Below are 15,918 nucleotides of genomic sequence, written 5' to 3'. Positions count from 1 at the left end.
GAGACTGTGCAGTTCAACTTTTATTTTAATAAAATCAGAATATGCACAGCACATGCAGTGCTAGCATCTAAACTAATACAATAAGCAATTACTAAAGCTACAGTGACTTGAGGTTCAATCTTTACATTCAGCAAGTTTAACTTCTTACATGATTTTTGAAACCTTATTTATTAACTGAAAATATTGCTTGCTGATAAAACTTGCTCAAATGCTATCGCTGAATGTCCAAGTCACTGACTATGCCAATACAACAAAGATAACCACATGTTTCAGGATTGCAATGAGCCAGACATTCACTGGAAAAAAAAAATACACACAACGAAACAAAACACACAATATTTGAATATGGACACTTCGTATCAGTGTTTTGAAGTGTTTCATTAATATCTTAAGACGAGTGTATCAAAACCTTGGCATGATTTAATTTAAAGTCGCCAATTTTGTTTTTACTAACATCAGAAAGTTATGGCTACACTGCCAATGCCGGGTCTGCTTAATTTGACTTAAGAGTTTAATATGACTTAACATTAAAAGCTCACACTACCCCGAAATATATAATTTCACGCATACGGTGACATTCAACATTCAAGTGCCAGTGTTTTTGTACTGTCTTTTGGTCAAGTTTCTTTAAACTTTCAAAGAATCACTTTTAGGCTTACAAAAATAAATATTTGTCAAAATGTTCAATAAATATTACATAAAACTAGCAGCAAAAAGTATCTAGAAATCTGTCGTGTGCAAATAGTTTTCTTCCCAACTATCATTCCCATGGTCCCAAATAAATTTTAGAATCTAGTCCCATCCCCTTCCTAGACAAGCTGCGTTCAACAATCTCCAAGAGACAAAATAAGATTGGAAGTTTAAGGACACGCACACAAGACATATATATAAAATTCTCTGAATGTGCAATAAAAGAAGTACTTTGTAAAAAGTTATGGGCAAAATGTACAAGGGCCTAAACCTAGACTAATTGAAATAGCACCATAACAAATGACCTCAATACTGTCAAGTGCACCTACTTAATAAAAGTTTTAGAACAAGGCACAATACACTTGAAAATCTATTGCACTTTAGGAAATTTTTGCCATCTTCCTATGCCACTGTAAAAAGATTGAGCATTTTGATCACCGCATTCTGGCCACAAAATTAGCACAGAATTCAAAAGTGGCAGAGGCATTTTAGTGGTGGACAATGCTCATCTTTGGCCAGATTTAGCATAAACAGACTATAAATACAATGGAAACCTATGCAACTAAAACTGACTAAAACTGCACTGTATAGCAGAATTGACACCTTGTGCAGTTATGTACATATTTCCAACCTGTGTGATCTCAAAGATTTCAGTTTGTTACTCTTCTGGAGCCATTTTTACAAAGTCTATAGTAAGCCAGTTTAACATCTCAACGCAGCTTGAACAGAGTAATATGAATCGGCATTTAAAAGAAAGCCTGCTGCATTTAATTCTTCCTGTTCATACCCTCTTGACCAAAAAACATCAACACTAGCATGCGTTATTAGACCAAAAATCATCCAGGGCCCTAATGAGGGCTGGTCATTGCTGTGGTCAGCCATTCTACCATTTCAATTTCACTTATGGCAGGCATTTAAAAAGTCTAAGTAGATGAATTCTCCTAAAACCCTATCTCAAGTTATCAGACCTTTAAACTTTCCCTGTAATATTATGCCCACATTTGGCTAGCTCATAATTAATGATCTGCCTAAACACTGAAAGAGGAATTGCTGTATTTACTTGCATTAACTTTGAAAACAGTGCTTTGAATGTATGCATGTATTCATACATCACCTCATCATGACTGGAATGGCTTGTTTAAAGACTATCAGGTTCTAAATACCTATCCAGGATAGAGTGAGCAAATCAGAACTTTAACTTAATACAGTTCGCCACATTAGAAACTAATTCCATTAATATGCTTCAAAGACATTTGTTGTTTGTTTTCCCCCAATCTGCAAGTATCAAAAAGCCCTAATGCAGGCTACTGCATAAGTTTTTTCCTTATAATATTTATGGATGAATCGATGATTCCTGTTAAGTTGTATCACACCTGTGTGCCAAGGTTTGATTTTAGCCCAAGTTCAGTAAATTTATTTTGTCAAAAACAATTGGTATCTTGAGCATTACTGAGCCAACAGGACATCAAAATAAAAAGTTGTCTAAAGTTAAAGGCACAGTACATTAACAAACAAATGATCCTCAGTCACAAATTATAAATGCAGTTTGGGATGGGGGTTGGGAGGGGAGTTAATCCAAACTACAGCAATGAAATCTTCAAACCACCTTCTGAACAGGGCTGCTGATTGTTCCTTTCGACTCTTCATGTGACCTTGAGCTCCCTTAAAAAAAAAATTTCAGTGGAGAATCACAGCTGGTAATGTACTGCGAGTTCTTGAAGCTACACAAGGTATAGTCTGGCTAAGTTACATGTGGTTTCCATATTAGCTTGTTTGGCAGGGTGACCTACTGCAAAGCAGGTTCAGTTACCCCACCAGTCAACCCCCTGGGAGTTATAATTTCCTCCATATCCATCACTGTTGTAAAAGCCTCCATAGCCACCTAATGAGAGATTAAAAAAAAAAAAATTATTAAGTCATCCATTGTGTAATACAACCTTTCCCTTCTTTAAATATTTTGATGTAAAATTACAAAAAGCAATCTACGGGGCCAATATTTTAAATTACTCTTTGAAAAGGATGAAAAAGGGCAAAAGCCTTTCCCAAAGGTATGAGATTAAAATGTAACATCACCTCCACCAAACCCTCTGCTGCTTCCATGGCCGCCTCCACCACTGCGGCTGCTGCTGGCGCGGCTGCTGCTGAAGCTGGAACTGCTGCCACCACTACTCTGTCGGTAGTCTCTGGCACCAAATCCTCCACTGAATCTACTACTATAAGAACAAAATGTTAGTTTACATAAAGACAACCCAATTCTTGTTAAAATTTCCAATGAGCAATTTCTGATTTTCCAATTCAAGCAATTCCACTTAGCCCTTCTTTTCTGTAATAAGAATTTTATATATAAGGCCTTAGCTGTGAAAAGCTGACACTGAAGGTCACTTAAATAACCTTAAAAATCACACCCCTCTCCATTATACACATTTAATAAAACACATTATTTCGAACTCACCTTTTGGATCGTCCACGACTGCTACCCTTGTAGTGGTGTTCATAAGCCATGTTTTCTAACCAAGATGGCACTTCCTGTTTAGCTTCAACAAGAAGATCCAACAAATCCTTGGTAATATTTATGTTCCTCTCATTAAAGAATGAGGTGGCAAGGCCTAAAACAGTTCCAAAAAGTACATAAATTAAGGTCTTCCACAGAGCAGCACAATATTCTTACTTTCATATTAGAATATTAAGTAGAATAATAATTTTTTAAAAAGATAATTTGCTATTTGTTCTTTGAACAAACCTTGACTTTCCCCCCTTGCCACTTCTGATATTTTAATAGCATTCCTTGAAAATCAAGAGTTCATCTAAGACCCTGAAAAGTTCTTTGCTGTAAGAATCACACTGAAAATCAGAAGCCACCAGATCATCCTAAGTAACACACTTACCAAGGTTTCCTACACGTCCTGTACGACCAATGCGATGTACATATTCTTCAATATCACTTGGCAAGTCAAAATTGATAACATGTTTCACATTTGATATGTCCAGTCCTCTTGCTGCTACCTAGAAAATAATTTTTGTTACATATGGTCCATTTAAAACAAAGTAAATAGTTGAACATGCTGGCCTAGAAAATAAAATTAAATTTTACATACTGCTGTAGCCACGAGAATTGGGCTTTTTCCTGAGCGGAACTGGTGAAGGGCCTCTTCTCTATCTCTCTGAGATCGGTCTCCATGGATACTGGTACAAGCATATCCTTCATGGTATAAGAAATCCTCCAGAGAATCCGCACCCTTTTTGGTCTCCACAAACACTAAGGTCAGTGAATCTTTGCCTGAAGTTAAAATATCACAAGGTTTCTGTCACTGATAGTGGCTTGGTTCTCTTTGCACTTAGTAAACTTACGAATAGAGGCAAATAGACTGTCTCAACAGAATGTATTGGATGAGAAGGAAAAGCACTAAAGGTGATCCTAATAGATTACCCTAAGCCACCAGACTAATGCTAAAATTATACCTGTTGCATTTAGAAGATCAAGCAGAAATGACCGTTTGTCTGACTCTTCAACCCAAACGACTTTCTGTGTTATGTTCTCAGAGGTAGAGCCAACTCTTCCTACGGCCAAAAAGATATACTCATCCAAGAAGTCGCGAGCAAGCATCTGAAAGAAAAAAATTATTGTTTTATCATCTATTGAGATAAACAAATTCTCTAAGTAAGATCTGCAGCACCAAACAATACCTGTATTTCCTTAGGGAAAGTAGCACTAAACATCATAGTGTGGCGAACTCCCTTTGGTGGCATAGTATCTTGTTCAACGATTCTACGTATCTGAGGTTCAAACCCCATATCCAACATCCGATCGGCTTCATCTAACACCAAGTACCTGCCATGAAAAAAAAATCCAGCTTAGAATTTGAGGCGAAAAGGTAGTTTCCATTTCTATAAGCACAGTTAATTCTTCATTCAGGTAGTTTAGTTCCTCACACCATACAATCTGACCCATGTACATAAGACACAGCACAGGATCTCTGCCACTAAATCGCACAGCCAAATCAGCTCTGTATACTTGACTCTGGTCTCAAGGTCTGGTCATTCTTAGCCTCTACTAAAATCACTTCAAATTAAAATTACAATCAGCTAACTTTTAAGTTGGAAGACTAAAAAATGCTTTTCACACATTTAAAAATTAACATACTTGCAAAAGTCTAATCCAATTTTTCCTCTTTCCATCATATCCACTAGACGTCCTGGAGTCGCAACTAACAAATGGCATCCACGTTCCAAGTCTCGAATTTGCTGACCAATATCAGCACCACCATAAACCACGCAAGGACGAACTCTAGATCGGTATGAAAACTATAAGCAAAGAAAAATTTATTAATTTTAAGACCAAGATTTTTACATGGTCATAAAACACTTCATCAGAATCAATGAGAAGGCCAATAACCTGAAAGGCATACTTACTTTCCTGGCTTCCTCATAGATCTGTACAGCCAATTCTCTAGTTGGTGCTAACACCAAAGAGATTGGGTATTGTTTGCGGCGCCCGTATCTTCCATTTTCCTAAGAAATAATTTATTAAACTTGTTAACATCCTCTCTTAAAGGTTCATTACAACATAATCCCCTTCTGCAATTTATAGACTACATGTAAATGCTGTTACTAATTATACAGATTAGAATGCACAAGTCTGTCGTTTAGAAAGCTTTCTCATTTTATACAGAAATATTTACCTTCATGGCCCTCAGAGCCTCGCCAGGACCATCAGAATAAATCTGACTCAAGATGGGCAAGAGAAATGCTGCAGTTTTTCCAGACCCTATTTTAAAGAAAGGATATTCATTTAACCACAGAAAAACTGGCTTATTACTTTTGAACATATATTGGTAGATGATGGTGTTTTAACTGCCCAATTACTTAGCAATTAATTAGTAATCTCACTTTAATTCCCAAATTAAATTTCTAAAAATAGGCTAATTTTAAAATACCATCAAGTGATGACTTTGATCAACCTGTAGTAGGAGTTAGCAAACTAAGTTTAAACTATTTATTTTTATAAATAAAGCTTTACTGGAATATAGCTGTGACCAGTAATTTACATATCATCTATGGCTGCTTTCATACAACAGCAGAGTAGTTGCAGAGACCACATGGTCCATCAGCCAAAAAAAAAACCACACCATATATATATACACACACCAAATTTTGGTCACAAACATTGTAGTAGTTTTCACTTCTTTGCTTCACTTGTGTAACGTTATGTGTCACACAGTCATGTCTGATTCTTTGCAACCCCATGGACTGTAGCCCACCAGGCACCTCTGTCCATGAGGATTCTCCAGCCAAGAATACTGGAGCTGTCATGCCCACATCCAGGGGATCCTCCCAACCCAGGGATCAAACCCTAGGTCTCCTGCATTGTAGGCAGATTCTTTACCATCTGAGCCACTAGGAAGCACTTATGTAAAGAGAGCAGGAATTCTGTCTCAAAACTGGTGTCAATTTCTAATACTTCCTTATAAGTATTGTATATACTGATAGGGAGGTACTACTTTACCCATCAATGAACCTTCTTTTGGCCACATTTCCACGGATCACAGGCTATTCTCTATCTTTCTCTCATTTTCTACAGTTCTCACTTCCCCACCACTGCAATCACAAAAACCTATCTACTTGTTACAGTAGTATCAAGCTCACGACTTTCTATAGGCCATCCCTAAGATACCCTAATAAAAGCACTAGGAGTAATATAACCAAAAGGCTAAGACAAAAGAGATACCATCCAGCTACTCCTTACCAAGGTGTACCAGTCAGGCTACATACAGGACTCAAGCTTCCTCATGAAACTTAAAATGCTCCATGCATAGTTTCCTGGTATTGGTTTTTATTAGAGCAAGCCAAGTCAAGGTATTCTTGACAACTTTTCACTTTCATCAAGTCTGCTTACCTGTTTGGGCACAGGCCATCAAGTCTCTCTTCTCTTTGATAATAGGAATAGCATGCTTTTGCACTGGAGTTGGGCGAGTGTAACGAGTAAGCTCAATGTTTCCCATAATAATTTCTCCCATCTCAACATCACTGAACTGTTAAGAAATTCATCAGGGTAAACAAGCAGAAACGCTATCTGGAGCATTTTGTTTCATACAAATACAAGGTGGGGACAACTATCAACCAATTTGAACTTTCAATTTGCTTTACAGTAAAAGTCATCATCTTACACATTTTGAGGAAAAACAAAACCAAACCACTCCATAAGCTTAAACTACAATGGAAAAGTTTTGGGTTCTTCCTATGTTTGACCCACTTACTATTTCTTCTTACCCCCAATCTTTTGCCTTGTTTATTTCAACTCTCAGCTTCTTGACTATTTACTTTTTAAGTTAGTTTTTATAGGTATACAATTACTTTACAAAGATGTGTTAGTTTCTACTGTACGGCAAAGTTAAATCAGCTGTATGTATACACATCCCCCTTTTGGATTTCCTTCCCATTTAGGACAACACTCGACCCATTTTCTATTTCAAATTATTAGTAATGGTAACACCGAATTCACTCTCCCCCTTTCCACAAACCACGAGGCAGGTTTTTAAATTAACTTTAAAAAACTGTCAAGATAAAGCAAGCAGTCTACGTATGTTAGGAAGCCCATCTCATCTTGATGTGCTGTGAAAAGATCTACCCTTCCCTATCTTAAAGGTCATGCAAAAATACCTACACTTTCAATGTGTGGAGGACAGTTGTTGCCTGTTGCCTCAACTGGAATGTCATCATATTTTTCAAAGTTAATCCCAGTGTTGCCTCCAGAAAAGAGTTCTCTGAAATCAGAAGATTGGTAAGTTTGTTACACGGAGCTGATAAGGCTTCATCACAATTAACATACACTTCAGAAACTTACTGTTCCAAGCGTTCACTTGGTGGGAGTGGTTTTGACCAATCATCTTCATCTGATTTGTCACACCAGCGACTATTTCCACGTTCATATTTGCCAAAACCACCTCTGTCACCACGGCCACCAATGCCGTCATAGTCACCTCGTCCACGATCATCAAACCTAAACAGCACAAACAATTAATCAAAATCTTATTTAACCATTATCAGATTCCTACCACTAGAACTGTACCTGGAGAGAGGTTCATTATGGCTAATTTCAAGGATGTCACCAGTCCAATTCGGGCTTACTCTTACTTGACAAATAAGGCCCTCTAACCAGACTATACCATTTATATAACTTTATTTTCTAAATTCAGTATCCTCTTTTATTATTACATAGCCGATACAGTCCTCATACATGTTGAGATCAAGAATCAAGTCTTTGTACCTGAAACATAATATTGTAAAGCAACTATACTTCAATTAATATAGAAATAAAAATCCTTGGGGCAATCAGTCTTATATGTGAAACCAGCACATTAACTTACACCTTTAAATGTTTTCATCCAAATATTTTTAGTGTTAGAGGAAAAAAAGGAAAGTATCACACCAAATATCAATTGTCCTGGTTACATTAGGATGCTACTTAAAGGACAACTTACTTGTGTGCCAGACTTTGGATAAAAGGTAGAAAATAATCCTTACCTGAATTAAGATGTTTTTAGTTTTAGGCCTGTTTTCGAAAAAGCAGGACACACAGGACTAACCACAGCTATTAGGCGCATGAGGTCAGTTCATCACACTTGTGTAATCAAAAATATAAGGTTTAAAAATTGTCATAGAATATCCACAAAAATGTCAACCAAATTAGGCCATTCACTAAACTTACTCTTTTAAGTAGAATACATAAAATTAGAGAAATATAAAAATAATTGATTTCATTATGCCAAAGGGCATATTCTTATTCTCATTTAATTTCGGTGTAGTAAGTTCAATTTAGTAAAGACTTCTTACAGTTAAAAATCTATGATTAAAAAGACACTTAACATCCAAACAGGTGGTCCACTAAGGGGGAAAGATAATAATGCTTAATGGTCAGGGTACAGACCAATTTCTAAATTGCTTTACTGTACACATGCAAGAAAGGCAAGAAGATAATAAGTCACTTACCTTCCCCTTGATCCACTTCCACGATCACTGAAGAAACTAGACTTTCCTCTTGAATCACTTCGGGAACCAAAACTGCTGTATGCATCCTTATCTTTACTAGAACTCCACCCTGAACTGTCTTTATCATAGAATCCTTCAATTAAAAAAAAAGCAAACTCATTTTATTGTAGTAATTAGAAAATGACACTAGTTTAAAACATGATTTCTATGTTTCTGAGTTTGAAACCCTCCAATGACTATCACATCTCTGGATCAGAGGGACAACGGAAATATTCCTACCATAGTACTAGAACATACTATACGCTGAACAAAACAATCAAGTCTGAAAATGTTCTAAATGAATACAACTTCTAAAAGGTCAGTAGGTTTGCCTTTAACACAATGACTATGGTCTTGTTACATGACCATCACAATTTAATTTCATTTTACAGGTGTGAATGAGTCTACCAGGAAAGAGCAATCATTGTCTCTATGTTTCTTAGTGATATTCATTTAAAACATTAAGAAATTTACTTTGTTTAATATAGTATTTCTTGGTTTCAATAGTAAAAAATTTAAGAACAGTGCTCTGTTCACATGTAATACATGGTATCAGATGAGAATTAGGAATATCTAGAAAAAAGGAAAATCCTGATACCTACACACTCCGTGTAGACAGGTTCCTAGGGTATAGCTATAAACACTCAGTAAAAGGGGATGACAAAGGTATAAATTAGCCCAACAGGTATATGGTTTAAAGACAAGCAGAGGATTTAACTAGCTTCAGTGACATTTTATTAAATAGTCAGAGACAGTTTACAAGTTAATTAGGTTACTTTCCTTCTCCCTGTGCCTCTATTAGCCCAGTGATTAACAGCCTTAGCTACCAATAAAGAGCTGAGTTAGATTTCTAAGACCTATTTCAGCTCTAACTCCTATATGATACTGCCTCTTTCCCTACTTTGATTCCTATCATTGCAATAAGGCAGGAAAAGCACTAAATACACATGGGGGTCAATTTCAGCTAGTACATTCTAAGGAATAAGAATCCGACTGTACAGTAACTAGACAATGATGTGACACCTAAGAAATAATATAGGAGTTCTTTTTAATGTTTTTGGCCCCATGGCATGCAGGATTTTAGTTCCATTCCCTAGATCTTATATTCCGTGTATTGCCTTAGATAGTGAAGCTAATACAGACTACCTATGAATATAGACAAATGACAGCAAATCATGGGCTCCTGTGGACTCTCCACCCTTCCAATCCTGCTTTCTTTATCCAGTATCTTCCCTCTTGATGACTTTTAGTTTTCCTGACCTTCCCTTTTCCTCCAAAATCTCAGATGACCTATTTAAAGGAAGCAGTTGAAGCCAGAGAACCACTCCCATCTATCAGGAGCATGCCTGATGCTTGTTAACTATTCCCCAATAATCCCATTTCATTTGGCACCTCTGCAAGACCGAAATAACTGGATTGTTATCACTGTGCAGCAGTTTTGTTTACACAGTAGGATCCCCACTCACCTTTTTCAAATTGAACTGATGTTATTTATGATTACATACAGAGGTTAAGCACAAGACTAGTGAAATTGTACAAAACCATGCCCTTGGCCTCAGATGAGTGTGACATAGGAAATGCAGAGATTTCCTCTATCTGACATTAGATGAGTTTTTTCTAAGCCCTAGTAAGCCCTAGTATCTGAAATTATTCTGACAGTAGGAGAAAAGAGCAGAGTGTTCAGACTTCGAGGTGTCTCACTTTCCCTAAGCTCCAATTTCTAAATGCAGCAATCATTAAGTATACCAAGTTGCTCAAAAAACTTACCTTTAGTAGCTTCTCTGTTCCTTAAGTGAGGAGGAATATAGCGCCCTTCTAAAAGAAATGACAAAGTTAAATTTCACATTCCAAAAAACTTTAAAGCTTTTTATTGAAGTTTGTGATGCTAAAAAAGTCCTGGAAAGAAAAAATTTAAATCTCTAGTCTTCTAGTCTGGTCTATTTTAAATGAGTTACTGCTTTAATAAGATGAATTTTAAAAGGGGAAGAACAGATTTGAATTGAATTGGAACCTAATAGTTGAAATCTACGAATAAATTTAATTTGCCACTAGTGGCCAATTTAACACACTATTTTTAAAAAGTCTGCTGAGATTTCAGAGAATTGTCATAAATAACAAGAGTTGCAACATTGTTACTACAATAATCTAGCAAAGACAACAAAAATATTAACAAGTCTCTCATGGAGCATAAGTACTACTGTAACAATCTAAAAAGTAACAAATCGTGTATCTAGTCACTAAGAAGCTTTTTTGTTCCTGCTCTGGTTAAATCCAAAACATATGTACATATGTAATATGGGAAAAGCTGCAGAGTGAAATGATTTCAAGGAATTGTGGGTTTTGACACTTGCACTGTTTAAGGAAAGTCAACTGTTGTTCTATATGCAAATAAAAACACAGCCTAGACTATGAGTGAGAACAAAAGCAAGAAATATATATCCAACTAATAACATCAACTTGCTTTATTACTAGTTAATCTGCAATTTAACCTCTTCACTTCTGGGCTGAATTAAAGATCTCCATTAGAATGGTCAATTACTAAAAGATTCTTAGCCTGACAAAGTGAAATTTAAAACAAATACCAAGTAACTGTGCCCAGTGAGGCCCTTCCTGCCTAAAAATAAACATCCCTTAACTATGCAATAAACAGAGCTTGAAGAAACAGTGCTTTCAGCCCTTAACACATTCAATATACATACTACATTTTTTCTTTCAGTTAATTCAATAGTAGAGATCTGAGCTGAAGCAGGTCTACTGCCAATAATAAACCAAGAGCCCCCCCTACACCTTAGTCTTTACCATGTCTCAAAAAAACCCTTTCAAGAGAAAATAACAAAAAAAACCCAAAAACTTCTTCTCAGGAAAAAAAAAAAAAAATTCAGCATTTAAAATCCTGACCACCACTTTGAGATTCATTATAGCCTTGTTCTATTAGTAATCCTCATGTTCTTCATGGGAAAGGAGTGGCTGTACCTGATGTATGTGAATATGTGAATATTCTCTTTATTCAGTTTAATTCCAGTAAATTCACTCTTAATAGTGAAATAAACACTCCTACCACCTTTAAGCTGTGTTCAGGATTCATAATGGACATAATCAAACTCTGTAATTTGTGTGTTGTATAAGGTCCTTAACAATTGTTTCACTCAAGAAAACTACTCGTTATCAAAAGACCACACTACCCACATTCTTTACACAGTAAAAACTGGAAGGGAAATTCCTAAATTTTAAATAAATCCAATGAAACATTAAGTTATTATAGTTCTAATACTCAGTAACATAACATTGTAAATCAACTATATTCCGACAATTTTTTTTAAAAGCTCTAACATTCAGTAAATGCATAAAATATTTTACTTACTGCTGGCTGTACTTCCTCCACTCTGATTATCTGAAGAGTTCAGGTCTAGGCCAGCAAACTAGAAGAGAGTTAAATTTTGGTTAGCAGCCCATGCGCAGAAACATTACACTAAAGGAAAACTTAGTGGAACTCTTAAGGAGAATGTGACTAAGAACGTGAGCAAACGCAAAATACTACAGTACTACAGTTTACACTGCAGAAGGTACCTAATCAAGATGGTGGCGCTATCCAGGAGAAACCGGGTCCAAATTCATAATCAAAATGAATTTTCCCTGTAACTTTTTCCATTGTAAAAGTTCAAAAAATTTAAATTATTTCAAAATGTCAAGTAGTCAGTGGATTCATTTTAGCTCCAAATATTTGGAGATAAATGTTTTCTACTGGGAATTATTCTAAACCTACAGAGCACACCTGAAAAATATTCAGAACAAAACTTGTATTGACCATTTCTCAGCTTTCATTTCTAAATACTGCAACTAGAGTAGCACTCTTCAGAACAAAAATTTACAATATAACCACTACACAACCATATTAAGTAGGTATCTATTTATTTTTCCATTTTCACAGTGAAGCTGAGAACACTTTGGACATAAATGGCACATTTTACTGCCTTTCATCTCCATTTCTACCCATCCCTTTACACTGGTAACTTAAAAGCCTCAACATTCTAAAAAAAAAGCGCTTCATCGAATTCTGTGATGACTAAACAAACTATTTACAAAGCAACGAGGAGAAAACTATGTACCAAAAGCAGTATTTCATTAAAAAAAAAATTTAACCAGCCACACGGCACTATTGCCACGTGTTTCCAATAAACCACAACGTTTAAGTCCTGTTAAAAGCTTAAAATTGTATACTGTAAAGTTGCAAGCATCAATGTAATCACTGAAAACTGGAAGATGCTAAATCTTAAAGAAAAAATGAATACGGTAACACTTTGGAGGCAGCTCGTTTCCTAACTTCTATTAACAAAACGCTGCGGTGCTTTCTCTGCACGATTGTCTCAGCAACAGACTAATACTTTAAGGCACAAAAACTTCCTTTTTGTTCTTATTGCAGTACGTTTTGTTATTAATTTTACACTTGGCAAAATGAACTACGTGGAGCACTTTAAATGCTACTGTAAATTGCTAGGGTGACATTAATGCAATTTTCTCATTTGTGAATTTGCTTGCTGCTTAATTCTAACGACTGTGTATATTTTTTTCCAATTATTTCGATTTCAAGTTTTATTCCTGCTTATAATCTTAAATAGGTGCCGGCACCACCTATATGTTCAATTTAAAAACTGGGGACCGGCCATGTTCTTGATCAGATTTTTTTTTATGTCTCTGCTCCATTTAACACGGAACATGTCAGCATTTGGAAGCTTTATTCCGATTCATTAATGGAAAAAATGCTCTCCCCCAAACAGATAGCCGAGTTCCTATAAAACACTATACACGACTGAAAATCTATTAACAATTCATTTGTGTCACTCAAGTTCGTTTCAGAATTCTGGAGCTCGCGATAAGCAGAAGTTTACTTAAAAGCAACAAAACATCGATTGAAGAGCTTCTCTGAAGCGTGGTGCCACTGTTGCTGAGGGATGCAGACTTCTGCCATCTCCGCCCAGAACCCCTCCTCTGCGATCACGCGCCCTCCCGTCCTCTACCTCTAAACCCTTACAAGAGGGGCTCCAATTAAGACAAACCCGGGGCCCCTGACTGATTTCGAAATTTTCAGTCCACAAGCAGCAACAAGTCACCAACAAAATTCCTTATTTCTTCCCAAGCCACATTCCTGGCGTTTTTTCCCAGGCCGAGCCCCGCACCAAACGTCCCCAACCTGAGGACACTGGTACACTCCGTGGTACCTCCCAAAACGACGCGTGGCTCGGAAGAAAACCTCCACACTCACTATTGCGACCACGTGAGGCGGAGCCGGCCGTGCCGGGTCGCTAACCTCCTCGCCGCGTTCCACCTCGATCTCCAGAGCCCGGCGCCACCGCGCACGCAGCGGCCCATTCCTCCCTCCTCTCCATCCCTCCCCCCCCCCACTCCTCCTCGAATCTTCTGCGTCACAAAACTTTCCACTCCGGAAACGCGGCCTCGCGGGCCACGGACCCGAGGCTGCGGAAACCGGGCTGGAACGAAAAAAAAGCCCCGGGGAAGGAAGCCCAGGAAGAACAAGATGCCCATCCATCCCTGTTTCCGGGCCCTCGGCGGCCCGTCTTCCCCCGTTCGGGGGGCGCAGCGCCGCCCAGCCACCCGACACCACACAAAGGAGGCCGCCGCCATTACCCCGAGCGAAGGCCACCCCCCGCACCGCCCCCTCCCACATTCCAGGGCCGCTTTCCACCGCCCGCTCACACGCGCGTGCACACACAGACACGCCAACGCCGCCTGGGTCTCCGACAAGAATCCGAGCCGCGCACGCCCGAACTCTCAGGGCCATAAAGGTCCCCTTTCGCGAACCTCCGCGCCGCGCCCCTCCCCCCCCCGCAACACCCATGGGTCACAAGTCAAGTCGAGGTTCGCGCGTGCGCGCCTCCGCGAGAACGCGCGCCCCCTCCCCCTCCGCCCGCCTGCGCACGCACACACAAAAGCCGCCATTGTGCTCTGCCCGGGGACAATACCGCCGGCCAAGCTGGGGCCCCTGCGACAGCCACAATCAGCATTCCGGTCACCTTCCCGTTCCCCCACAGCCCCGGGACACTGACACTCGCTAGCCTGAGGGACCCAGAAAATGGGAACTGAGGGTACCAGGTAGCACTGCGCCACAAACCAGGTTAGATCGGGGGAGGGATTCCTGCAGCAACAATCCCGGTAGGCTCCTTGCGGCTCACCTGCTGGTCCAGCCCGAGCGCATTTTCCACCGCCACATGACTCATCCCTGAAGAGTACCGAGAACTCGGAGTCTTCCGCTGCTGAGCTAATGTGTTGGGTTCACCGCGAAGGTCCTCTCACGGGAGAACTGCGGCTCTGAAATGCACGGCGCGGCCACGGATCTAATATACCCGCTCAAGTGACTGCTACGTCAGCACGTACGACGTGTGCCCTCCCTCTCACACCCGCACTCCTCCCGCCGCTACGACTTTTGCCTAGCTACTGCGCGCTCGTTTAGTCCTAACCTCGCGGGATTTCCTAGTCGGTGGCGTCTGCGCCTCGTCGTCCTACCTTGGCACTCAGCGCTAAATGCTGTCCTAGATCGCTTGAGTGCCACTTCCCCTGTCCTCCGCTATTACCTTTTCTCAGGACTGGGAGGTCTCGAGATCTCGCGAGACCTCATCCCCTCCCGTTTTCCGCCAGCTGTGAGACCTTAAAATATAATCTAGACCTTTTTCCCCTTTTTTTCCCAACCTCCTCAGTTTTCACTGTTCCTTTCTTTCTAGGGAGCACTCTTTCCTTCTCTCTCCGTCCCCTAGACTTTGAAAGGTTGTGCGATTTCTCCAAACTAATCAGCCCATGTATTTTCCCGGGCAGAAGCCCCGAAATCCAAGTTTGGCAATGAGGGGCCCGAAGCCCAGGGGACAGCGGGTCACGTGACCGCAGGTGCCAAATGCGGAGGCCATTTTGTGGAGCAGGAAACCGTGGTTTTAAATAGAGTGCTCGGAATCGGGGGGAGGAGGGGAAAGAGGGAGGGAGGAGACGGGAAGAGGAGAAGGGGGGAGGGGGAAAAGAGAGGAAGGAGGAGGGAAGAGGGCGTGATGGTGATGGGGCGTGGGGGGGAGGGAGAAGTGGAGGGGCGCTGGCGGCGCGCGCGGGTGGTGGGACACTAGTTGCCTAGGCAGCGGGTGCGCCGCCTAGGAATGCCATAGCCCCTTGGTTCCCACACACACCTCCGACTCCCCCACCAAGAGA

The 15,918-nt window shown here is 39.7% G+C and overlaps 1 protein-coding gene across 4 annotated transcripts; it reads right to left on the bottom strand.

Annotated features, from left to right (window-relative positions):
* Positions 1 to 2: 2 nt before the first annotated feature.
* Positions 3 to 15,041, bottom strand: DDX3X (DEAD-box helicase 3 X-linked). 4 transcript variants are annotated; one of them, XM_004022011.4, is made up of 17 exons: positions 14,904 to 15,041; positions 12,077 to 12,134; positions 10,483 to 10,530; positions 8,677 to 8,809; positions 7,532 to 7,687; positions 7,352 to 7,451; positions 6,584 to 6,719; positions 5,370 to 5,455; positions 5,101 to 5,199; positions 4,832 to 4,992; positions 4,375 to 4,519; positions 4,150 to 4,294; positions 3,786 to 3,967; positions 3,576 to 3,693; positions 3,143 to 3,296; positions 2,764 to 2,903; positions 3 to 2,572 (listed from the first exon to the last, which is right to left on the bottom strand). In XM_004022011.4, the coding sequence occupies exons 1-17, from the start codon at positions 14,946 to 14,948 to the stop codon at positions 2,493 to 2,495; spliced, it is 1,986 nt and encodes a 661-aa protein (XP_004022060.1). In that variant the 5' UTR covers positions 14,949 to 15,041; the 3' UTR covers positions 3 to 2,492. The 4 variants fall into 4 exon arrangements, with proteins under 4 accessions (XP_004022060.1, XP_011961906.1, XP_011961907.1 ...); XM_012106516.3 differs by having other exon boundaries at positions 2,764 to 2,900; XM_012106517.3 differs by having other exon boundaries at positions 10,483 to 10,527.
* Positions 15,042 to 15,918: the final 877 nt, after the last annotated feature.

The sequence above is a fragment of the Ovis aries genome, chromosome X (assembly GCF_016772045.2).
Source record: "Ovis aries strain OAR_USU_Benz2616 breed Rambouillet chromosome X, ARS-UI_Ramb_v3.0, whole genome shotgun sequence".
Taxonomy (NCBI): domain Eukaryota; kingdom Metazoa; phylum Chordata; class Mammalia; order Artiodactyla; family Bovidae; genus Ovis; species Ovis aries.
The sequence above is the reverse complement of the archived record's forward strand: the minus strand, read 5'-3'. Positions and strand labels throughout refer to the sequence as shown.